The sequence below is a fragment of the Adiantum capillus-veneris genome, chromosome 8 (assembly GCF_014529385.1).
Source record: "Adiantum capillus-veneris isolate H3 chromosome 8, ASM1452938v2, whole genome shotgun sequence".
Taxonomy (NCBI): Eukaryota; Viridiplantae; Streptophyta; class Polypodiopsida; order Polypodiales; family Pteridaceae; genus Adiantum; species Adiantum capillus-veneris.
In genome coordinates, this window is record NC_140938.1 from 15,196,983 (window position 1) to 15,222,836 (window position 25,854).

The following is a 25,854-nucleotide window of genomic DNA, read 5'->3' on the forward strand; positions in this document are numbered from 1 at the left end:
TATCTTGTTATTAAATGCTGCATATTGGTTAAATGTGATAACACTTTGAAGTGCTAGTGTAGGTTCTGATGTCAAAACCAGAACAGGTCCTAGCCACACTGTATTGTGGGTCTACATTCTTACAAGGTAGAGAATGGTTTTAGTGCTAAAGAGTAATGCTCATCTTTAGGAAAGATCGCATGTAGCTGGTGAGTCTGGTGAGGAAGCCACTATTTGAAATGTCCAGAAAATCTGATCTATTCAACTTTGTCTCTTTCTTTTTGGAAGCAGGTTGTTAATGTATCTCTCTGCTCTGCAAACACACAATTTGACTCAATGCTAGCTGTTTACGAAAAGAGAGTCTTGAGAGGAAAACAATCAGCTAGCCTAGTGAAAATAGCTTGCAATGATGATTATTGTAAGGCTGCATCTGCTCTTTCTATGATCACACTCTCGAAAGGGCGGGTCTATATTTTTGTGAGTTCTCATTTAATACTTTTCGAGTGACTCGCTAATGTAAAATGTTTGTTATATCTGAAAACTAAGGAAAAGCTTTGCCAACCTTGTCTCTTTATGGGTTTCTACAAAGAACCACTTTCCGACTGCTGAACATTTGAGTTTTGTTTTAAAAAGACACGTTTTATAATCTTTGCAACTAGTGAAAAAATTTTACGTATGTTACAATTTGAGAGGAGGGATGTTTTGCTCGGAATAGAGAGGCAGTTTGGTTTTCTGGGTGCTTTCATGGCAAAAATAGGCTAGCCCCACAACATGCCCATCTATGAAAAGGTACCCCTACTCGTAGGTGACCGAAGAAAGCCTTTGCTTGTGACAAGAAACTCTAGAAATTAGGGCAGAAATCAGCTGGAAGGTGAACCTTTAGTACCCCTCTTGGAAATAGATCTTTAAAGATGCTGAGAGAACCATGGTGCTGACAATCTTGTTAAACCAGAAGAAATCTCTAGATGAGCATCCTAGAACAGCATGATGTTCCAAACAATACCAACATAATGAGGACCAAGGCGACTAGCCACACGGTTGCTCTGATTGGTCAACACTTGTACAAGTCAATGAATGAAGAACAAGAGACTGATGTGATGGAAACTAGCCCACTAGCGGCTAGTGCCCTGTGTAACCAGCAGAGAGAGAACGCTGTGCGTGCGCGCACACACACACGTACTCTCTGTGAAGAAGACAAAGGTCATTTTGCAGCTGATTGTAACAAAAAGTGTGAGCTTTAGGAGTAGAGTTTGAGGAACAACGACTATTGCCATCTCTTTGTCAACAAAGGCGTGTGTTTTAGTTTATCCCTTCTCCTCTTTTGCCGCTCCTTTCATAGGGGTGTGGGTTGCTTCTTCCTCGATATTCGTGTATCTTCCGGTCTCACTCCGTTCAGGGACTCCTTTACCAGCTCATGGTGATACAAAAGCCAACCCATACGGCCACTTCGAAAGTGTGATCATCTTACCCTCCACCTTTCTGTCTTTATCTGACAAAACCTGATCTGGTTGAAGAATCTCCTTTATCTCTTTAAACTTCTGGCTGCTCATCAGCAATGATGTCCTCCGGCATCTGTCCCTAAAAAGGTCTAAGAGGACTACATGAAAGGTATAGTGAGTCCTCCAATGATCTGGCAGCAATAATATGAAATATATGTAATTAATATTCTACGTCATCTGAAAATGTCCATAGCATCTCATGTTAAGCTGTGGTAAAGCTTCTCCTTTCCTCTCATTTTCTAAGTCTAGCCTTCTCAAATGTAAGAATAACCCAGTCTTCCTCTATAAGCTACAAATGTTTACGATTTTTATCTGCTGCCTTCTTATGCGTCTCTTGAGATTTCCGACTAGCCTCCTTTACTTTGGCAAATGATGTAACCAAATCCTCCACGAAATGATCTGCTTGAATCCTCTTGTCTTTGGTGCACAAGAATGGTCAATAATTTCAAAGGGTGCCTCTCTGTGGAGTTATGAGCAGTATTGTCAGAAGCAAACCCAACCAAAGGCAAATGCTTGTCCTACTCTCAAGAGTGACCCCCATAGCCCCCACCAACATCATATGCATTGCCTCTGTGAGCAGCGTGGCGCAATGACCCACAACGACTCCTCCGAAACATAACTCTTCAACAAATCAAGAACCACTGTATTTGTGGTCTCAGACTAACCTTCTAGTTGTGGATTAAAAATGATGAGAATTTGAGAGTAGTTCCCACATTCTCATAAAGAGCTTGCTAAACAAGCTGGTTGTGTGAGGATCTCTATTTGAAACAATGGATGTAGGCATCACATGATTTGCGAGAATCTTAAATATGAATAGCTTTGGTTGTATGATCTACCTTCATGGTTTTCTTTTTTGGTACAACGTTTACCCTGCTTATTGAACTTAGCCGCAATAGTCCAGATGCTATCATACCACCTTTTGCTCTAGGCAGGTCAAAGATGAATCCATAGCAAACTTGTCGCATGGCCTGTTTAGAATAGACAAAGGCTGAAGTAATCCTAGTATCTTGTGCTTGTCATTCTTAACATTTTGACAAACTCAGACATCTATGCACAAAGGTATCCACATCATAGTGGGCATGGAGTTTGGGTACAAGAAGTTTCGAAACAGGTTTCAGAGGTTTGAAGAGGATTTGGTCCATCTCGGAAACACCATCCGAGGATAGCAATCACAGAAGTGAAAATTCTGGTGTCCAAAGATTGCGAAATTTTGGAATCGTTATCTCAAGATCTTTTGTGGAAGAAACAGGTTTCTTGGCAATAATGATCCGCATCTGGCTTAAGTTGAGGCCAAAGAAATAAGACTCAATTTCCTGGAGGGTTACTTCAATGCCCTTGTGCCTTGCAAAAGGTGGATTGGGACACTTAGTTACTTTCAATATTCCCTCTACGAAGTCTACCCAGCAACAACAACTAAAGATTGAAATTAACTGTCACCCATCTCCTCCCCCAAGTGGCTTGGCCCCAATGTGGAGCGCTTGACCTTGACCTGGTCAAGATCTTCACGCTAATTTTTGGCTATCTCGGCGGTAGTAGGATGCCGGACTAATGAGCTCTCTTCATTGCTTAGATGCCAAAAAGAGCATGAGAAGGTTTATGTAGACACCACAGCCAAAATATTTCTTGCCATTTTTACCCCAGATTGTATCATTACTCTTGTTTCCGTACAACTTTCTTGGGCTTTTCCCTAGATGTATTTATTGTAAAATCGGTAGGGGTTTATCCGTTTACTTTTTTGTAATTTGCCTTACAGTGTTTTTAGAGTAACCAAAGGGTCTTGAGCCCTAGATTTCCTCAAAAAAGGAAAGAGATATGGAGACAAGCATAGACCAGTCTGATTCGGTCATAACAGTCAATAGTAGATGGTCTTTCGAATGGTTCTGTTTACTCTTTGAGAATCTTTAACAATTATTTATTGGCTTGATTACTCTCTCGCTTGCTCTCCCTCTCCTTGTCGACCAGCACTAGCAGAGTAAAGTAGGAAACGTACGATTTTTCCAAAGAAGTTATGCTCGTTAGTTTCTTTAGAATGCTTGGTCAGTCCTTATCTTAATTTTTACATGCTCTGTCTTTTAACATTAGTTTAAAGTCTCCATCTTCTAACATTCTCTCCCCCTTCAAAAGGATCATTGTCCTCAATGATCAAAGTAGGAAAATGTTTACTGACAAAATATTCTGGCCCCCACGTAGCATCTGTAAGCGCAAGATCTTTGTAGGCAACTAGAAATTCTTGGATAATACGGTTTCTCAACTTGTAATCTAATTATTTAGAATAAATAAAACGGCCACTTATTGAGCTTCCACATACTCAACCTTATGTATCAAATGAGCCATCTTGCTCAAACAATCAACCACTACCAAAAGAGAATCCTTCCCTCTAGGAGTTCTTGATAGGGGCACTAGGAGAATCCTTCCCTCTAGGAGTTCTTGATAGGGGCACTCACTTGCTCTCCCTCTCCTTGTCGACCAGCACTAGCAGAGTAAAGTAGGAAACGTACGATTTTTCCAAAGAAGTTATGTTGGTTAGTTTCTTTAAAAATGCTTGGTCAGTCCTTATCTTAATTTTTACATGCTTTGTCTTTTAACATTAGTTTAAACTCTACATCTTCTAACATTCTCTCCCCCTTCAAAAGGATCATTGTCCTCAATAATCAAAGTAGGGAAATGTTAACAGACAAAATATTATGGCTCCCACGTAGCATCTGTAAGCGAAAGATCTTTGTAGGCAACTAGAAATTCTTGGATAATACGGTTTCTCAACCTATAATCTAATTATTTAGAATAAATAAAACGGCCACTTGTGGAGCTTCCACATACTCAACCTTATGTATCAAATGAGCCATCTTGCTCAAACAATCAACCACTATCAAAAGAGAATCCTTCCCTCTAGGAGTTCTTGAAAGGGGCACTATAAAACTATGAAATCCATTAAAATCTTGATTTCTGTTACCATATACATGTGGTAGTGATGTGTGTGAACGCACTAGGACCGCCGGGGCATTTTTCCCTCTTTAGGAGGTTTTTTCCCCCGAGCATTGTATATACTCCCATCACTCTAGGGCCATCTATCTTTCCATTGCATACTAAGTAACACACTCTCTATTGTGTGCCTTGAGCTTCCTTCGTCTTCTCCAATTTGTGTGCGTTTCTCTGCAACCCTAATTCCAACAATTGGTATCAGAGCAAGGTGCGTCCTCCCGGGCTCACTCGCCAGCTACTCTGGCACACGCCTGCTCACTTTTTCCAATTTCAGTGAGCTTTGGCGAGCGTTCGCAGGTCGACAAATGTTTCAGGCCAGCACGTAGAGCTTATTCTGCTCAGATTTTCGATGCGGGCTCATTTCAGTCTCCATTTCCACTACAGGCAGGTCTGCACAGGCAATTTTATCATTTTGTGCAGAATTTCTGTCAGTGCCGTTTTCTGCATAATAGGTGCCTTATAGTCTTCCACGGTTTGTGCTATATAGCACGTGTTGTTCCCGCTCCGTTTCTCCTATTTTCGGGCAGTTTTCACATCAGGTGCAGCATTTACCATGGCTGACAACAACAACACACATGTGTTCAAGATGTTTGCTGTTGAGGACAGGTTCGATGGGGACAATTACCCTATGTGGGCTTATATGATGCAACATGTTCTTGTGTCAAAGGGCGTCTGGAATATTGTGCACGGCATTGATGTACGTCCTGGTTCTGAGGATGTAGGCGATGTTGAGGATGTTGTAGGTCTTGCTGCAAGGATTGCTGCTATTAGAGTTGTTTTGCCTATGGCAGAACAAGCTCGTTGGAATGTTAAGGATGCACAGGCTCATGCATTGATTGCGTTGTCTGTGAAGTGCACCATTGTTCCTCACATCCGTTCAGCAAAATCTGCAAAACAGGCTTGGGATATTTTGGCCGGTCTTTATGCAAGTCGCAATGAGGCTAAAATTGTTTTGTTGCGTAAAGAGCTGGAGTCGAAGATTATGCATGAGGAAGATGATATGGACACTTTCCTTCCTAGTGTCAAGGATATCAATGAGCAACTTATTTCTGCAGGAGAAGTCATTTCAGACAGTTCCCTTGTGCAGCTGTTCTTGATGCCTTACCAGATTCTTACCAGACTTTTGCTAGTACTTGGAGACTTATGACCCAAGGAAATCCAGAAGTTGTCAAGTTTGATGCATTATGCACATTGCTGTTGCAAGAGTCACTTTCCAGAAAAAACAGAACTAGACAGCGTGCAATTGAACAGGCTTTTATTGCTTGTCAAAGAAAGGGTTGTAACAGCAATGCAGACACTTCTTATGGTTCTGCTGCGAGTGGCAAAACTTCTGTTCCTAATGCTTCTGCTGGTAGCACTTCGTTGGGCAATTTTGGTGACAAGGGCAAAAAGCAGATGCGTTGCTATTATTGTAAAGCTAATGATCACTTGATCAAGTCGTGTCCTAAGTTGAAGGCCAAAGAGGCTAAGAAGAAAGAGGGTGGTTCCACTGTCAATGCTGGTTTCACTACAAATGCAGCCATTGTTGAGTCTTCTGTAAAAGGAGACTGTAATGCTGATGTTGATGCAGAATGGGCTTTTAGCGCAAAGTGCACTTACAATCCTGCTGTCCATGATGCATGCTTGTCAGTTGCTGCAGATTCACATGTGTGGTATTTCGACAGTGGTGCTACAAAGCACACTACCTCACATCGTGAATTGTTTACCTCTCTCGAGTCTGTCCCTCACGGGAATTCAGTCACTTGTGCCAACAATGCCTCTTATCCATTCAGGGAGTTGGAAAGATTGTGCTTATTGCTGCAAATGGCAGTTCTTTCATACTTGTTGATGCACTTTATGTACCTGGGATCAAGAAGAATCTCTTCTTTGTATCCGCACTTGCTAGACTTGGACTTGTAGTCAAATTTGTGGATGACAGATGTATAGTTCATAATCTCAGTTTTGGTGATGAAATTGTTGCATCTGGCCTCTTGTGCCGTGGGTTGTATAAGCTCACTTTGTATGACAAGTGTGGACAAAATTTTGCAAATGCTGTTGCAGATTCAAGGGCTATTTCAGATGCAAAACTTTGGCATGCGCGTTTTGGTCATCTAAATTTGCCAATTTGCTGCGTTTGCAGAAATCTGATATGGTTGCTTCTTTGCCGCCTCTTGAAGCACCTGTCAAACATGTTTGTGAAGGCTGTATTTTGGGTAAGATACAGCGTTCTAAGTTTCCAAAGGATGGTTCAGTTCGGGCCACATGCAAGTTGCAACTTGTGCATAGTGATGTTTGTGGGCCCATGCAAACTCCATCCTTGGGCAATTACCTTTACTTCGTGACTTTCATTGATGACTACTCCAGGCATGCATGGGTTTTCCGCTTCAAACCATTTCTGGCTATGGCTGAAAATGTCTCATAACGTACTATGGGCACCCTCCGTTCCGATCGAGGGGGGGAGTATATGTCTCATGAATTCAATGCATTTCTGGCTAGTCGTGGGATAAAACACCAATGTATAGTGCCTTATACACCTCAGCAAAATGGTGTTGTTGAGAGGAAAAACATGTCACTGACGGAAATGGCACGATGTATGGTCAAAAGTCAAGCTTTGCCACATTCTTTTTGGTTTGAGGCCATCATGTGTGCCACTTATGTACTTAACAGGTGTCCTACGAAAGCTTTGCAGTCTATTACTCCATATGAAGCATGGCATGATAGAAAGCCTTCTTTTGAGCACATGCGTGTTTTTGGCTGTTTGGCATATGCTTTGGTGCCACAAACACAGCGCAGAAAATTGGATGATAAGGCTGTCAAATGTATTTTTGTTGGTTATAGTGCTGAAAGCAAAGGTTATAGGTTATATCATCCGCAAACAAAGCGTATTCTGGTTTCACGGGATGTAGTGTTTGTGGAAGATTCTGTTCAGCCCTTGTCGTCATGTACTAGAGACAGTAATGTAAGCTCACAGGACATTTATGACACTTTGTTGCCTCTTTTCAGTGGTGGAAATACGAATGTAAGTTCCAATGAGGCAAATGTACAGCCTATGGGGGTTTCTGAAAATGTTACAGATCAACCTATTACTGATGCATATGTACATGATGTACTTGATGAGGAATGGGCTGAAAATGAGCGGGCTAGAGGTATGCCAAAATGGCTGGTGCACACTTTGCGTGACAGTAAATTGGATGCACCTTTGTCTAGTCGTACTCGTTCAGGCTCTCACCATGCATCTTATGCATCAGATTATTATGCTTTGGTTGTGCCACCTTCAATTGGAAATCAATTGGAGGCTTAGTTTTTGACGCATGACCATCTTACCATTCCAATGATTGTGGTATCTCCCTTGGTAGGCTTAGTTTCGAGTAATAGAGAATTAAGCCTCATGTGACCATGCTTTAAAAAACCCTATCCCATATATAGTTTCTAACAATTACAAAAGTACATTTTATGTTGTCGTACAGCTCTACTTCCAGGGCAAGAAAATGAGCAAAGGGATGTAGATTAGGTTTAAGTTAATCCTATATGATTACTCAATAGTAATAAGGGCTTGATGACAAGCCAATTTTAAGCTAAAAGTATGCCAGATGCGGCTATAATGGGCCAAAAGTTGTCTTATTAATGCTAACACAGAGTATTATTGAACTGTTCATAGCTGGGATTTTATTGGCTAGAATTGCAGAACTTTAAGTGCTTTACAAGCTTGTCTTTACGGCTCATCAATTAGAGCTACAGAAAGAAAGTTATGTCAATTTGAAGGTTGAGCAGTAGCAGCCAAAGCATAACAATCTGATGCATAAGATTCATGGCGAGAGCCTGAAAGAGTCTGCAAAGTCTTATCTATGTCAAAATGGCCCGTAGAAGGACTATCATGCAAAACTTTTGGTCTTAGTTCCCATGCACATGCAATATATAACTTCTCTTTCTGTTTAAGAAAGCCATTTTCCATAGAAAAATTCAAAAACAGACTTGGTTTAGAACTACTTGATGAATCAGATGGAACCACATCTTCAAGGTTTACAAATGTTGGATCAATCCTAGTCAAGGTCTAGTTGTGCTTCCTTGATTTCTTGAAGCAGAGTACTCTCTAACACGGTAAAACTCATGTTATGCATATGTGCTCGCCCTCCTCCCCCCCTTTCCTTTTCTCTTGAAGGTCTTGTTGTTGTGTCTTCTTCGCTTCCTTTTCACCTTCTTCTCCGAGACCCCTTCTTCCTCCTTCAGAGCAGGAGACACTGATGAAGGCTCTTGCTCCGGCACAAAGGGACTCAGACGAAGCCATCTTGCCCGACCTTGTAGAGCCCACCATCCGACTTGCTCTATCCCCGATAGAGCAAGCGAGCCTTGTCGCAGAGGTGGAGGCACCTTCGGGCCACCTCTATCATCTGCAAGATTATCCGCAACCGTCCCACAGAGGCGAGGTGTGTGACCTCCTCCTGGCTTGGCTTCTTGCGGAGGTGGGAAATATCATTGACATACAGCTGCTTAGGTTTGGTTACTACCGGATGAGTTTGAGACTCCCGAGATGGCTTCCAATGTCATTTTGATGAGTGCGTTGGTCATCCGGGTAGTCGGGGCTCATTTTCGACAGTAGCGCCATGGTTTCGACCCAGCTTCTAATGTTCTTGTCGAGGAAGTAGATTTGCCCAGTTTGCTTCCCCGGCCTCTGGAGAGAGTACCTCCCGCTTCAATTGAGGATAGGTTCATAGATAGGGACAATCTTGGATACTTCGCACAGGGTCGCTTTAGTCGTTGCCAAGGCTGCATGCATACCCACAATACACGTTTTGATTTGGGACACCCACTCTCCCCCAAAGGTAGTCCTTCTACCTAGGGTGAGTGGCAGCTAGCTCCGCCAGAGCGTGGAGTATTCGGGACTTCCAAACCAGTGCTTCATATGTAGACAGATGGGCCATCTTACGAAGGCATGTCCTCGCAGGAGGTGCACAGGCTGGCACTTATTCAGAGACGGATGGTCAATCCGCTATGGCTAGCAGCAGGTACATGGCCGTCAACGTCAGTGATGCACTCGCCACACCACTCCTCCTTGTGGTCGACTTACGACAGGCTAGCAGCATTGGGTTCCTACAAGGAACTGTTTGACCCTTTCCAGTAGGATATTCCTAAGGAGTCTACTTCCAACAACTCCTCCCCACCACCACCACCCCAACCCCTTCTACCTCCCCCCCTCCCTTCTCCTGCTTGTCCCATCACTTCCACTGGCCCTTTAACCTCATCCCTCAATCCTTTTCACATTCCACCTTCGGCTCATGGGACAAGATACTCCTCAACAGCTCGGCAATCTATATATGGCAACATGCAGTCTTTGTATGCCCCTAGATAGCCTTCCTTTTTTTTGGTTTAATGAGCGTGAATCTATTCAAGATAGATCGTTCTTATGCTACTGATCACATATGTGACATGGGAGGTTTAATATGCATTTTGGCTGGGACTACTTTTTCCAATCATACGCCAATGATTCTTACTGTGTCAGATAGACAAAGGAGTGCTAGTGTCATGCTACGCATCGCAGAGAGGACTTTGCTGGATATAGAGCTCAAAGAGCAGGTTGTGGCGCTCTAGATAGTGAGTATGGACATGCTGGGAGAACGTGCTGCTCAAAAGGCCACTAGCGTTGTGGAGCTTAGTCGTTTCTTCCTCTTTAGAGTCTACAACTCGCTTGGCTCGACTAGGGAGGAGGAGAAGCAGCTTCGGTGGGACATTGCCTCCTTACAGGGATGTAGGAACGTCACCCAGGTAGCCCTTACAGGGAGGAACAGATACAGTAGGCTCCGCAAGAGCTGATCACCATTCAGGAGCGGCGCCACGAGTTTGCCTTCCATCGTCAGTCATCTCAGTGGGACTCACCGGGCGGACAAAGTTATTGGTGAGTTCTTTGAGATTGTGGGTCCTCACCATGCGCACACCACTGCTTGCCAATTTTGCAGGCCCAATGGGTCTGTTGCTTCAGAGCCTAAGGATAAACGCGGAGTTGCCACCAACTTTTATGCATGCAATTGCTACTAGCTTTCACCGTGAGCTACTTTCAGCAGAGCCACAATCAAAGCGTTGAGATGCATTTAGAGAGCGGGTGTGGGCACAAATGCTTTGTTTCGTCACTGAGGAGATGCGCCAGAAGCTTGAGAGCCCTCTCCAGCCAGAGGAGCTAGGCCCTCAGGGCACTTCCCAAGGGTAGCTGCCCAGGGGAGGATGGTTTGACTCCTAGCTTCTTGGAGGATTGGGAGTTGCTTGGTCGAGACCTTTTCTAGTGCTTACTAGCACATTTTGCACATTGGGGAGATGCCAGATAGCATGAGTGAGGTTTTGATTTATCTCATCCCCCAAGGAGGGAGGCTCCTTGAACGAGATTCAACAGTGGTGACCCATCACGATTCTCAACTCCTCAACCTACAAAATCTTAGCAAAGGCTCTGAATTTGAGAAATCGGTCGCTATTTGAGAGCATTATACATGAGACACAGACAGGCTTTGTCAAGGAGCACAAAATCCTTGACCACATTTTCACCTTTTGGGAGGCGACTGCCCTCGCACGTCTTCGAGGAGAGGATCTCATGATACTCCTCAGTTTTTTGAAGGCGTATGACAGAGTTGACTGGGGTTTCCTTGAGGTCACCATGGGATTTTTAGATGCATGGACTAGGGGAGAGTTGGCGCTCTAGAGGTGTGCGCATAGTCAGGTATTGTTTGTAGGGGGAAGAGGGAAACGCTTCATGTACACACTTGGTTTGATAGGGCTTCCCTCTTGCCCCCTTCATGTTCCTCTTGTATTCTGATGCATTGAGAATACAAGAGGTTGGTCTGCGTGGACCGCAGCTGCCTATTTGGGGTAGTTGCATGTTTCTGGAGGGCCGGGAGGCCAATGTGCACAGGTGTGAGCAGTCTCTTGAGGTGATCTATTGTGGGTTGGGAGCACTTATCAACTGGCGGAAGACTGTGGCTTTCTGGGTTGTTAGTGCTCCCATGCCGGATTGGTCGCTTGGTGAGGGCTTTAAGTGGATTCTCCCACACTAGTACGCTACTTGGGCTGTCAGGTTGGTTTGGATTTGTCACCAGAGCAGCTGTGCTCCTCTCCTTCTTTCGATCAGGGGGGAAACTGCTCCATTGGAGCTTAGCACAGCTTTATCTTGCTGGCAGGGTTGTTGTGGCCAACCATGTGCTTTTGGGTACTATGTGGTACATCACATCTTGCGGGATTTTCTCGAGCTCTTGCATTAGCCAGTTGGAGAGGCTGATCAGGAAATTTTCGTGGTCAAGGCGAGACACACAGTAGTCTCTTGGAAGGTAATCACTTTATCTTGCTCTTTAGGAGGGTTGGGAATCATTGACCTAGCACGGCAGAGTAAAGCCTTCCTTGGAAGCTTGTGGTCAGAGAACCTCTTCCAAGGGAGGAGCCCTTGAAGGAGTTGTTGCTACACTAGATTCATGCACGGGTTCCATCGACGGGCGGCCCATAGAGCCCATCCAACTATTGGATTTTCACAAAGATGCGCAGAGTTTGCCTAAGCAAGAGATGGGAGGACCGCTTGTTGGAGCCTGCTTGGGTCTTGGGAGCAGTTGCGGGGTGGCCTTGAGTAGCACCAACCCACATGCATTGAGGAGCTTTTGAGGCAGCCACTTGTTTGGAACCCTATGGTTGGTAGCAGATGTCACGAGGATGTGGCAACTGCTAACCTTAGTTGTTGGTTTCTTTTCGATGATTTTTGTTTAATTTTTGAGACCCTCTTTTTGAAGTTGCAAATGGCCGGACATTATATGGCAAGTGTGAAACGGTAGTTTCACTCGCAGACGGGAAGTTGGTCGCCACTGGAATTCGAGTAGTAAAAGGGTATCCAGGCTCAGTTCAAAGTCATCTAGGTCCCCTCGCCGCACTTAATAAGTTGGTGGATACTAGGAAATTAACTCCATATAGGCACAGTGACAAGGTGGGGTCACCCAGAGAAAATCACCCAAGAACAAGGCTACATTGCATTTTTGGACGTGGTCCCAATGGTGAAAGATGGTCAGATGACCAATGAGAGTCCAATGGAAGCATCTCCTAAAATTTAGAAAATTGCTATTTTGGGCCACGAAATCTGTTCGCGTCATTAGCTTAAGAATGACAAGGGGAACATTTTATTACTCTGTTGCAAAGTCAACTGAGCAATTGGTTGAGATATTTTTAGACCAAAAGGTAGAAAACAGGGAAATACAACCTGCTGTGTATTTTTGCAGGTTTAGGATTTCGGCCCTAAATGGTCCCTAATACCCCCAGGAGGTTCGCGAGGGGACCGCTGTGCGAGTGATCTGGCGCATTTTCAGGGCAGAAAACAAAGAATTCAGCGTGCTCTCTACAGTGGGTGCTCCTAAGTGCAATGTGCGTGACATCTCACTCAAAACAAAGGAAACAATAGATAACACCTGATCAACACAGAGACACGGCAGCAGACCAGAACATATGGACTCAACTATCTCAAAGAACCGATACAGACTCTGGCGTGGCAACACACTCAGCTCAAGCCCAGAACTCACAGGTACAATGGGGGTGTCGAGGCTAGATGTGCAGGGATAGTGCAAACATGCTGTGTGTATAGACTCGCTACCTAGACGACAATGCTGGACCATATATGAAGAAGATGATAATCCTGACCCAACAGCTACTACTCACATGTACAATCATTAAGAGCCACCAACGGCTCATAAATGTCAGCCATCTAAGTCTATCCCCAAACTGAGTGGTGGTGGTGACTTGGCCACGATGTCCACTAGACCACCATCCGTATCCTTGCCACGTGTCACTGCCCAGCCCAGAGAGTGCATCCAGTGTGAACCAAACCAGACCAACTGTACTAATTGTGTGTCCTATGAAAGTGACACTGTAGCCTGCTACAACCACGTCTCTGTATTTATCTGCATATTCTTGCACACTTGCACTCATCAACAGGTACAATAAGTTATTGCTAAACATAGCTTTGAAATCTTGCCAGGTAGTCGACACAAGTTTTTCTTGTTTAATGTTTTACGCTCGTTGCCCACCACCTGTGTGCTACATCTAGCAAATTGTATGTGGCGTGCAAACTAAAAAAGAATTTGTTTCGTTGTGAAATATGTACACGATTCAGGCACACCGCATCTATGAGCAAAGAGGAAACCCCAAAAAAGAGAGAGAGAAGTATTTATTTGGTTGGCACAATTTGCACGCTGGAAAATTCATGCGCCGTTCCACTTTCAGCATTGTCGAGCACTGTTGAAAAGAGCTTCACAAAAAAGTCTTGTTTTCTTGATTGCCCACAATCTGCCTTTCCTCCATGCTATTGCACATTCCACCTTCTGTCACACTTTTGCTTTTGGCCTTTTGCAAATTCCCTCGCTTACTTGCACCTTTTAAAGGCTCCATTTGAACTTGGGTTTTAATAACGTTGAGCTTTATAACTTATTGATTGCGTAGAAACATTGTGCTAGAAAGAAGAAGTGAGAACATCTACTGCAAATGCCCACAATGCTACCCACAACCTTCAATGCGGCTCTCCCTGTGAACCACCTTATGCCCATGCACGCTTTGATACCAAGTGTGAGATGCTCCGGGCTGCTGTTCATTGTGTTTGCTCACTTTTTCTCTCCTGCTGGCAGCTGGCTCTCCCCCTCCATGTCGACCAGCGCTAGCAGAGTCTAGAGGAAACGTACGATTTTTTTCCAGGGAAGTTAATCTCGTCAGGTTTTTAAAAGTTACTCAATGGCATAAGTTAGACTCACCATCCATCCAATTTATCTTCCCTTTGAGAGCTACTTGGCCTTGTTCATACCTTGCCAGTTAATTGGCCTTGTACACACCTTGCCTGCTCTTGTGTGGGAATAACCCCCAAGCTTAGCCTTGGGAAATTAACCCCTCGCCACTTATGCCTGATCATAGACCTACTAGACCAACTTGTTTGGTACTTATATTAATTTTGAATTCTCCTTTTTTTAATGTTATTTTAAATTCTCCGTCTTCTAACACTTGATTATATGTTTTGATTTGTACGGCTCCTTGAGGACAAGCTAAAATGAGCATCCTCAAGGACCCACAATACTCAGTAGTACAGACTTGTCTTGTATACCATGTATCTTGTAGCCTAGCCTCCCATGGCTCACCCCCTCCCCTCCTACCACAGGTTTTGTTACTTGGTACTTTTGTCCTTTCCCGATAGATGGAGGGCACACACCGTTGTATCTTTGATTTGTCTCATAGGCCGACTGCAGCCTCAAAAGATCTTTCTTTCTTTCTATTGCCTTATTGGTCCAATTGCGATACAGGTCTGATTACATTACTCAACAAGATCACAATCGAGAATCAGTTTCCTATTCTTAGTATTAGTGATCTTCTGAAATCTTGCAAGGACTAGCTTGTTTGAGGCGGGTTGACTTGAAGAGTAGATGCTATGAGGTCAGGATTTTACCTGCTGTAATGACCACCTTCAGGTTGTGTCTGGCATTGCCTTTTCAGTCCATGCCAGAAGCTGACACAGCCCTTTCGACATAGGTTCAATTATGACTCAAGCTCATCAATGCTATGTCTAATGCCTTATTGGTCCAATTGCAACATACATCTGATACATTACTCAACAATTCGAAGTGTTGGTGATATTCTTGACAACTTGCAAGGACCAGCTTGTTTAGGCAGGTTGATTTGAAGAGTAGATGTTATCAGGTCAGGATTTTACTTGAAGATGTGCCTAAAATTACTATAATGACCACCTTTAGGTTGTGTCAGCTTTTGGCATTGCCTTTTTGAATTGTTTCATCATGGGATATTATTCCATCCATATTATTTGACATATTGGTTAACAACATTGTTATTTGACATTTGGGATTGCCTTTTGAATTGCTTCATCGTGGAGAAAATAATAATGTTGTTAACCGAAATGTCAAGAGCTTCTCAATTCCATGATTCTGCATTACATCTTGCTCTCAAATCATCACAAATTTTGAACATATTGAACTCTGCAGTTTGGCTACATTGAATATCACGTGTTCTAGTTAGTACATGATTTAGTAACTCCCTGGTATTTGCTTTCGTTTAACTTCTTTCAGATGATAGACGGCTACCAAGGTGAAGGCGGACCTTTTGACTTTTATATAAATAATTTGACAGGTAAGGCTTTAAAGCGTTCAAATAATAGGTGAATCGCCCATTCTTTTCCTCGTACGTTGTAAATTTTCTCAAGATAGAATGTAGCATTTGTGTCTCAGTTCTAGTGGCTGGCATTGCTATTGATCTATTGAATTTTACATGCCCTAAACAGACTGCAGGCAGTACGTAGGAAATTGCTCATTATGAGCTGTCATTAGTGTTTTCTAGCTGCATTAAATACATGGACGGTGCTAGGTGTCTTATATCTACATCATATTGTCAATCTGAAGAAGAGCAAGACGGACTTTTGACATTTGTGCATGGCAGAGAATGAGAGTTTTGCTTAGCCAGGAAAAAGTATCTTTTTTTGGAAGTGGGGAAAGGCCTTCCTCTCTATTTTAACGGGCATCGGTGGGATGGGATCAAGGGCGGTCATGAGATTGAGGACTGCAGGCAAAATGAAGGCCATTGATCTTCCATTATGAATGGCATCTCAAGTTTACCAATTTGCTGGAATTTACTCATCTGTCCTAACTTACATTGTTTTAAATTTATAATACCAATTCGGCAACCAAATATTTATAGAAACCACATATTTAATTTATAACTTACAGTTTAAAATTTATAATACCAATTCAGCCTTCTTCCTAGACTGAGCAAGATATGGCACCTGTTTTTTGCCTGTAATAATGCCACTGGGGTTGCAACTTAGCTTTAGTTCCAGTTATGTTGTTTTGTCATTATGTTTGTTCCCTCTTTTTGTTTCGGATGACAAAGGAAATACAATAATTGTACATCGATTTGTCTCATATTGTCTCATAGGTCGAGTTTGGCCTCCAAAAAAGTTCGCATGCTCTCTTAGGTCATGTGTATACCCATGAGGTGAGCAAGTCTTTACATGGAGTCTTCACACGGCACCCGTGCTAGAAAAATGTTACATTCGTAGCAAGAATTGTTAGCAGATTTATGGCAAATTCCGCAAGTATCCTTGGGAGGTAGTGAAAGGTGTGATCAAATATTGAATGGTACAAAGGAGTTGTGCATTGCTTTGCACGCAATGAAGCATGTGTAGGTTACACGGATGCAGATTATGCAGGGAATGTGGAGAAGAGAGAAGGTCTAGGTTAGGCTATATTTTTCTATTCATTGGTGGGGCAGTTTCATGACAATCTTGTTTGGAAGATTGTACGCCTCAATTCATCATAGAAGCTGAGTATGTTACTGCGTCAAAGGCTAGCAAAGAAGATATAAGGCTTACTTATCTAGAAGCCAAACTCATCCATTGGGAAATTTGGACATCGATACAATTACATAGAGGTTTCAATTTGCATTATGATAATCAAAGTGCTACCCAATTGGAAAAGTATCTAGTGTTTCATACAAAGACAAAGCACATTGATGTGAAGTATCACTTCATTTGCAAGGTGCTTGAGGACAAGAGCATCGAGTTTTGTCAAGATTTGTGCAGATGACAACCCTATAGATCTTTTTAGGGAAGGTCTAGTCTGTGAGTAGTTCACGCATTGTGGAAGGCTTATCCGTAGCTTACTTAAAGGCACATTAAGTGGGAGGAGGTTGAATAAAGGGCCAATGTAGCATGGTGGAACGTAATTGGCTGGCTACCCACTAACGCAACTAACTCATTTATCATTCTTTAAAGTATCATCCAATAAGAGATAGTTGGAAAGCATTGCTGCAAGAGCTCTACCCATCACAATGATCTCCTTTCACAATATATATATATATATATATATATATATATATATATATATATATATATATATATATATATATATATATATATATATATATATATATATATATATATATATATATATATATATATATATATGGTCTTCAAGAAGACTAAGGCAAAAGAAGCTCTCAGGGTCTCTCTCTCTCTCTCTCTCTCTCTCTCTCTCTCTCTCTCTCTCTCTCTCTCTAAGTACAGTACCAAGGGCCAGATTGATGCGCGGGATGCAAGAGTTAGGGGTTCCCAAAGAGATTAACTGGGGGATCATGGCCTTATATGGGTCAGTAACTGGTTATATACATACTCCAGAAGGGGATTCCGACATTGTTCATTCCACCGTTGAAGTAAAGCAGGGATGCCCATTGTCCCCTACTTTATTTGGTATGTATATAGATGAGGTATCAGATTACATTGATAGAGAGGGTGATAGAGGTGCTCAACTTGCAGGGTCATGGATCGCTTTGTTGTTGTATGCAGATGATATTGTATTGATAGCAGAATCACCAAATGGAATGCAGAGGCAGTTAGATGCATTACATAAATTCGCGGAGGACAGCGGACTGTCGGTGAATTTGGGTAAAACCAAAGTTATGGTGTTTAACACCACACTGCAGTGGGTTAGGAGATCGGCACCTACATTTGCATATGGCCAGGATACAGTAGAGTACACAGATGCATACACATACCTTGGTGTGGTATTTGCAGGACCGAAGTTTACTCTTAAGAAAGCAGCAGAGGCTAGATTGTCCAGAGCCTCTGCGGCCTTGGGAGGGTTGGAGAGGATGTGTTCACAAGTGCAATTTCAGGAACCACGAACAAAACTATGGCTCTTTGATATTGTGGTGGCTTCGGCTATGCTTTATGGGGTCCAGATTTGGGGACCATCTGTGGATCAGGATAATTGGAAGCCAATGCAGAGACCTTTGGTATCTATGATTTCCCGAATGATTAGAGCCAAGGCCTCCGTACCACACGCGATTATCCGAGTGGAACTAGCTGCCCCTCCGATAGAAATTGAAGCTCTTACCAGATCAGTGTCCTTTATACATGGTTTGTGGGATACAAATAATTGCCGCTATACTAGATTGGCCCTCGAATCCTCTCGACAGTTAGCAATGAAAGGGAATACATCATACTGGTATGCGCAACTGTCTTCGTGGTTTCAGAGACACGGGTTCAGTATGGAAAGATTACCCCCCTACCAATACTCTCTTGAGGCTCCATCACTGGCAATTACACGAACGGAGATTAATAAAATCATCCGTCAGGATCTTATACAGTTGGATACTTAGAGGACATGGGTAGACCCTACACAAGAATTGGGCTCGAAGATGGCCGACTACAAAGGAAACTTCCTACAGCTATCTGAAGATGGATTTGTGACTCGCCCGAGCTACATGGATACCCACCTATCTCATGGTTTGAGATGTGCTATTGGTCAAATTCGTACATCCTCACACCAGCTGGAAATTGAATTTGGCAGATTTAGGGGAATCCCACTTGAGAGCAGAATTTGCAAGTTATGCGGAATGGAGCCGGAGACAGAATTACACTACATATGCCATTGCACCGTATACTATGAGATACGTGGGCGTTTCCATTGCCTATTTAAAGAAGGCTTTGGACCTCCAGATAGAGTCATGCAATACCAAGATCAAAGATGCTTAGGCTTGTACCTACTGGAAATACATCGGCACAGGGATAATCTAATGAGAAGACAAAGAGCACTACAGCCCCAGAGGCAGATCACAGATTTCTTCGGATCGAGAGAAGCAGGAGGGCAAGGAGAAGCAAGAGACCAGCAGCCAGCACAAAGGAGTACCCACATCCATACCAAAGGCACCCTCATTGATAGGACGATTGAGCTTAGGAAATCGAGACGACCACTACCGAGATGCAGAAGCAAACTTCTCCGGAGGAGACTACGACAAAGGATTAGAAGCATTCTAGCCAGACACCCAGAATGCTCCTAAGAAGTTTATTTAGTACTTTGTATTTAGTTTTTCACATTTATTCACACTCACACTTAGTACTTTTGTAACAAACTGCTGACGTGTCAAAGCCTAAAGAATGGAGCCAACTTACAGATGAGGGCAGAAACCCTAACCCTAATTTTTGCCAGAAACCCCAACTGTTCAAACCCTAACCCTAAAACCTGCAAACCCTAATTCTAGAAACCCTAAGAAGAACAAGCAACAGAAGAAGAATCCTACCAACTTATGGGGATCCCGTCCGATGGGGTCCCAAGTGGCATAAAGGCATTAAAAATAAAGCAGAACACACTCAAAAGACTTTGCACATCAAAATATGATGATGTGGCACCTGTACGGACGTCCCGGAATTCGCGGCGGATTTTTAGGGAAATCCCGAAATTTTAGGAAAGTGAATTTTTGGGGTCAGCTTTTCATATTTGATGCTTTTAGGCTTTGGGCCTTTAAATATGAGCCTTGGGGGCCCTCTCTGGCACTCTTCAGCGCGCAGATTGTAGAGGAGGTGCTCCCCGGCTGTTGTACTTTGCGAATCAGCAGTAATATAAAGAAATATCGAAAGGGGCGCCAAGGTTTGGGGCCAATACTCTCTGGGGTGGAATTTCGCCACTCCGTGTCGCGTGTCGTCTCTCTCTCTCTCTCTCTCAGTTCAGTTGTTATTGAACAGTTGTTATTAAAGTGCTAAAAGTCTATTCAGTGTGTTCTTTTCTATTGGCACGTGGTGCCTGCCTTGTGACAGTGGTATCAGAGCATCAGGCGTGTGCTTTTCTGAAAGCATACCGGTCCTACAAAAGAGCAGACAGAGCTATTGGAATTGAATTATATTTGAGGTATCAGCCACTCCCACCCTTACTTCATCGCGCATCGGGCGCGCTCCCGTCTTCACCGCTCATGTCTTACATGGCATAAGCCATGCAAGAGAAGGATCCAGATTTGTTTCAAGTCACTGTTTTTCTCAGAAGCAGTGCCATGCAGATGTTGATGTCTATAGCTACCAAGCTGCATACTCCAAGTACTTGGCAAGCTTTCAAGAAAATTTTTGCCCGAAGTTATATGGTTTCTGACATCTTCCTTCGGAGTGCAACTTCTGGCAGAGTGGGGTATTCTGAAATGCTTGCCATGGAAACCCTAGCAGATCATAACTTGAAATTTCTCGACATCTCTCAGTAGATGTCTCTTCACAAGCAGATGACCTTGGAGATTCGGTGCGATTGCTATCTTGGGACTACCATCGCCGCCAAAGAAACACTGTCTGTCCAAGAGCTGATGGACCATGCTGTGCTCGGCTACTGCCTTACGGAATGAACCTAACCCTAATTTTTGGTGCAGGTTCCAGGATGGAAAGTCCGTCGACTTTTTGAGCTCGACTAATGTCGAGATTGCGTTTTTAAGTTTGAAATCTGTTTGAGAACTTGTTTGGTGATCCTGTTTGAAATTTGTTGAAATGGATGGTATCTGTTTTGAACCTGTCTTGGTGCCGATTTGAATTGTTTGACTTTGGTTTTAATACTGGTTTCAATGATTGGTGATTTTACTCCTGAGTGGAGTAGTGAGAAATTATGTTTGAGAATGCTTATTCATACTCATGGCCCGGACCCTTGTGGTTATTTGCGGGGGGAGTATTGAATGATTGAAAAGTGTTGTTGTTACTCATCGCCCGGACCCTTGTGGTTATTTACGGGGGGAGTATTGTTGTTGTTACTCATGGCCCGGACCTGGATGGTTATGCGGGAGGAGTATTAAGAAGTCTGAGCAGTGGTTACTCTCAGCACCTCCAAACGACGCAGGCTGCAGTCTGGGGGGCGTTTGGTTGTAAAAGGCCTCTATATCTCATGGCCCGGACCTTTTTAGGTTATTTGCGGGAGGAGTGATGAGGGAGTCGTCGAACAGCTCATGGCCCGGACCTGGATGGTTATTTGCAGGGGGAGTGTTCATCGGCGGCTTTATGTTTCTCTGTCTTGTAGCATGCATATGTGAGCATTTGTGTTGCATTGTGATGTGCCAACCAGTGAATATTCCTAATTGGATGAGATTGCCTGGGTATGTAATTTTAGTGCATCAAGACACCCGAGGAAGATCAGTACGGTCTGGGTGTGATGGCTAATTTTACTACGCCGGAATATCAAGAGTTCCGATTTGGACGAAAGGAGAAGCTAACTCCTTGATCAAAACAGCCGATAGGAGCAGCTAACTCCTTGATCAAAAGAGCAGAAAGGAGAAGCTAACTCCTTATTAAAAGAGCAAACTGATTGTCCCTCGGAATGACCCTCGGAAATTTTTTGAGCTAACTTGAGTTGTTTTGCAGATATGGTGTAATCGCGGACGATTACTCTTTCAAGAAGGGGAGATGTAACAAACTGCTGACGTGTCAAAGCCTAAAGAATGGAGCCAACTTACAGATGAGAGCAGAAACCCTAACCCTAATTTTTGCCAGAAACCCTAACTGTTGAAACCCTAACCCTAAAACCTGCAAACCCTAATTCTAGAAACCCTAAGAAGAACAAGCAACAGAAGAAGAAGTCCTACCAACTTATGGGGATCCCGTCCGATGGGGTCCCAAGTGGCATAAAGGCATTAAAAATAAAGCAGAACACACTCAAAAGACTTTGCACATCAAAATATGATGATGTGGCAACTGTACGGACGTCCCGGAATTCGCGGCGGATTTTTAGGGAAATCCCAAAATTTTAGGAAAGTGAATTTTTGGGGTCAGCTTTTCATATTTGATGCTTTTAGGCTTTGGGCCTTTAAATATGAGCCTTGGGGGCCCTCTCTGGCACTCTTCAGCGCGCAGATTGCAGAGGAGGTGCTCCCCGGCTGTTGTACTTTGCGAATCAGCAGTAATATAAAGAAATACCGAAAGGGGCGCCAAGGTTTGGGGCCAATACTCTCTGGGGTGGAATTTCGCCACTCAGTGTCGCGTGTCGTCTCTCTCTCTCTCTCTCTCTCTCTCTCTCTCTCTCTCTCTCTCTCTCTCTCTCTCTCTCTCTCAGTTCAGTTGTTATTGAACAGTTGTTATTGAAGTGCTAAAAGTCTGTCCAGTCTGTTATTTTCTATTGGCACGTGGTGCCTGCCTTGTGACAACTTTAGTACTGAGGTACCCGGACTTTGTAACAGATTCACCTCTTTTGTATCAGTTTGGTCTCATAGGTCATTCTGGCCTTTTTGAAGATGTTAATATAACATTTCATTTCACTTCATTTCTCTCTCTCCCGCTGCCCCTGCTCTACACCCGCTGCCCCGACCTCCCGCCCTCTCTCTCGCCTGCTGCCCTTGCGCCCGTTGCCCTGACCTCCCGCCCTCTCTCACGCCCGCTGCCCCCTGCGCTCCCGCTCTCTCTTTCTCTTTCTCTCTCCTGCTCGCTGCCCCTGCTCTCTCTCTCTCTCTCTCTCTCTCTCTCTCTCTCTCTCTCTCTCTCTCTCTCTCTCTCTCTCTCTCTCTCTCTCTCTCTCTATCACGGTCCCCCCCTTTTTTCTCTCTCTACGCGATCATTGTCCCCCCCCCCCTTTTTTTCTCTCTACACGATCATTGTCACCCCCCCTTTTCTCTCTCTATGCGATCACTGTCCCCCCCCTTTCTCTCTCTACACGCTGGCCCCCCTCTCTCTCTCTCTACGCGTTGGTCCACCCTCCCCCAAGGCTAGAAAATGTACTACACGTTGCCCCCCCCCCCCCCCCTCTCTCTCTACGCGCTGGTCCACCCTCCCCCAAGGCTAGAAAAATACATTTTTTCCTATCCGAAGAAAATAAGGGCAAGCTTGAAACTTTCAGGTTTTTAAGTTAAAATTTGAAGCTTTTGCCGGTATTTACACTAAAACTTGTCTGGTTTTCTTAAAGGCAAGCTCAAAATCTAGCCGGGATTTCGCAATTTCAGCCGGTTAAAATACACTATACCCCGGTTCTCTAGCATTGCTCCCCCCCCCGTTCTCTCTCTTCTAGCCTCTCTCTCTCTCTCTCTCTCTCTCTCTCTCTCTCTCTCTCTCTCTCTCTCTCTCTCGTCCGTACTCTATCGCTGCCCCTCGCTTGCCATACCTCCTCACGCTCCCCCACTCGCCCAACTACCGCACCCGCTGCTAGTGTGGGTGCACACCCCTTTGTCGTGGCCTCTCAATCATGAGAAAGCCGAATAGCAAGGATGACCCGGTGGAGGATGCCATCCAAAAATGCAAAGAACTTGCTTTCCACACCAACATGGTGCAAGCACAGTGGATTATGTTATGGCCCAGCCAGGTCTCATCGCATTCTTTCAGGATTTCATGGTGGGCACTAGGCCAGTTGGAGTAGCAGTTGATCATGCTATCGTGTCTTTCACCCTGACCTTTCAGTTCAGCACAGGTCCATTAGGTGGGGTCCCCATACACACTCGATATACCTTCATGAGGGAGATGGATTCTGTGTATATGGATGAGATATACAGGCAGCTATGCACCCAGGAGCCGGGACGGCCACTAGATGAACTCGCTCAGATTTTGACAGAGACGCTCCATGATGCAGCATCAGAGGCATACCCCCACAGCCAGCCCACACGGAGACGATCTGGGAACATGCCCCAGAACAGTTGGTATGATGAGGAGTGCAAAGAGACGAGGATCAAACTACAGAGGGAAGTGCTCACGAGTATTACCACACATCTACAATCACGGATTATCTTTCGCCGCCTAGTGCGACAAAAGAAAAGGGCCTATCTATCTCAGCTAGAGCGGGATCTATATCAGCTATTTATAAGTCAGGACTCGGGCGAAGCATGGAGGCTATTCCACGAGCATTCACCACCACCCGCGGTCACCTCCACTAGACATGGAGGGAATATGCCACATATCTCTACACAGCATCAGGGCAACCACCTCTGCCGGACCCACTAGAGACATGCCCAGAGACATGTTCTTTCTTTACTGCGGAGAGGGTAAGGAAAGCCATTGACAAGATGAAGACAAGGAGAGCGCATGATCATGATGGTTTGGTAGTAGAGCACTTCATCCATGCCAAGGATATGCTTGCAGAGCTCCCAGGTATGATGTTTAATCGAGCCATGTATGAAGGCTTCCGGAAGACCTGGAGTATGTCTACGATTGTGCCTATTTTCAAGTCAGGAGATCCCATGATTCCCGCGAATTATCACACCATCATGGTTGGCCACACATTAGCTAGGTTGTATGCATCCATCCTTGAGCAGGAGCTGAGTAGATGGGCAGAGCGAGAGGGAATAAGAGCACCATGGCAAGCAGGTTTCAGAAGAGGTTTCTCCACTCTTGACCAGATTCTGACACTCAGAGCTATTATTGAGGAGGGTAGACACCATGGCAAGAGAATCTATTGTAGCTTTGTGGATTTCCGCAAAGCTTTTGACACAGTGCCGAGAGCCAAACTTATACACAGACTACAGGACATGGGTGTGCCTACAGAGCTGATATGGGGTATTCTGGCTCTATACAGGACAGTGATGGGACGAGTACGCACCACTGAGGGAATGTCTTACATGGTCCACTCCACTATCGGAGTAAAGCAGGGATGCCCACTATCCCCGACTCTTTTTGGGATGTATGTGGATGAGTTTTCAGACTATGTAGAGCGGTAGGGAGACAGGGGGGCTCAGCTAGCAGGGACATGGATTCCACTGTTACTATATGCTGATGATATTGTGCTGATTTTAGACTCCCCAAAGGGGATGCAGCGTCATTTGGATGCTCTGCGTACATTTGCTCGTGGCAGTGGATTGTCGGTCAATCTGGGAAAAACCAAGGTTATGGTGTTCAACACCACACCACAGTGGGTCAGGAGGTCGGCACCCACATTTATGTATGGCCAAGAGAGTGTGGAGTACACAGATGCATATACCTATCTTGGGGTGGACCGGTGTTTTCACTAAAGAGAGCATCAGAGACTAGACTGACAAGAGCATATGTAGCTTTGGGAGGACTGGAAAGGATGTGTTCGCAGGTTCAGTTTCAGGAACCGCGAACAAAGCTATGGCTCTTTGACACTCTAGTGACTCCAGCTATGCTCTATGGAGTTCAGGTATGGGGACCCTCAGTAGACCACCATGGGAGATCTGGAAATACAGATGGATGGAGATGTATGGAGAGGCCTCTGGTCTCTATGATCGCTCGGATGATTCGGGCTAAGGCCTCAGTACCACATGAGATTATCCGAGCCGAGCTAGCCGCCCCCCCCCCTCGTGGTGGAGGCACTGACGAGATCAGTGTCCTTTATGCACAGTTTATGGGATCTCCCCAAAGACAGATACGCTCGGCTTGCCTTGGAGTCATCTCAACAACTAGCTCTACAAGGTGATACAGCATGTTGGTATGTACAGATGGCATCATGGTTCCAGTCACATGGTCTCAATATGGATAGATTACCTCCGCTTCAATACTTCTTGGATGCACCCTCCTTGTCTCTCACACGAACAGAGATCACCAGGCTCATACGTCACGATCTGATTCAACTAAATACCAGGAGCACATGGATACAACCGACACAGGAGTTGGGCACGAAGATGGCCTTCTACAGAGAGCATCTTCTCCAACTCACGGAGGACGGATTTGTGACTAGGCCACCATATATGGATA

General features: G+C 44.4%; 1 protein-coding gene across 13 annotated transcripts in view; it reads left to right on the top strand.

Moving 5' to 3' along the window:
• LOC147451714 (subtilisin-like protease CPC735_033790) overlaps positions 1 to 25,854 on the top strand; it is a 160,909-nt gene that overhangs the window by 112,336 nt on the left and 22,719 nt on the right. For 7 of the 13 annotated variants that reach the window (XM_086517599.1, XM_086517598.1, XM_086517603.1 and 4 more), the window contains 2 exons: positions 271 to 456; positions 15,506 to 15,566. In XM_086517599.1, coding sequence (XP_086373725.1) covers positions 271 to 456; positions 15,506 to 15,566 — 247 coding nt within the window. Of the gene's footprint in view, positions 1 to 270; positions 457 to 15,505; positions 15,567 to 25,854 lie in introns of those variants that run through there. The other 6 variants (XM_086517606.1, XM_086517608.1, XM_086517609.1 and 3 more) reach the window with 3 other exon arrangements.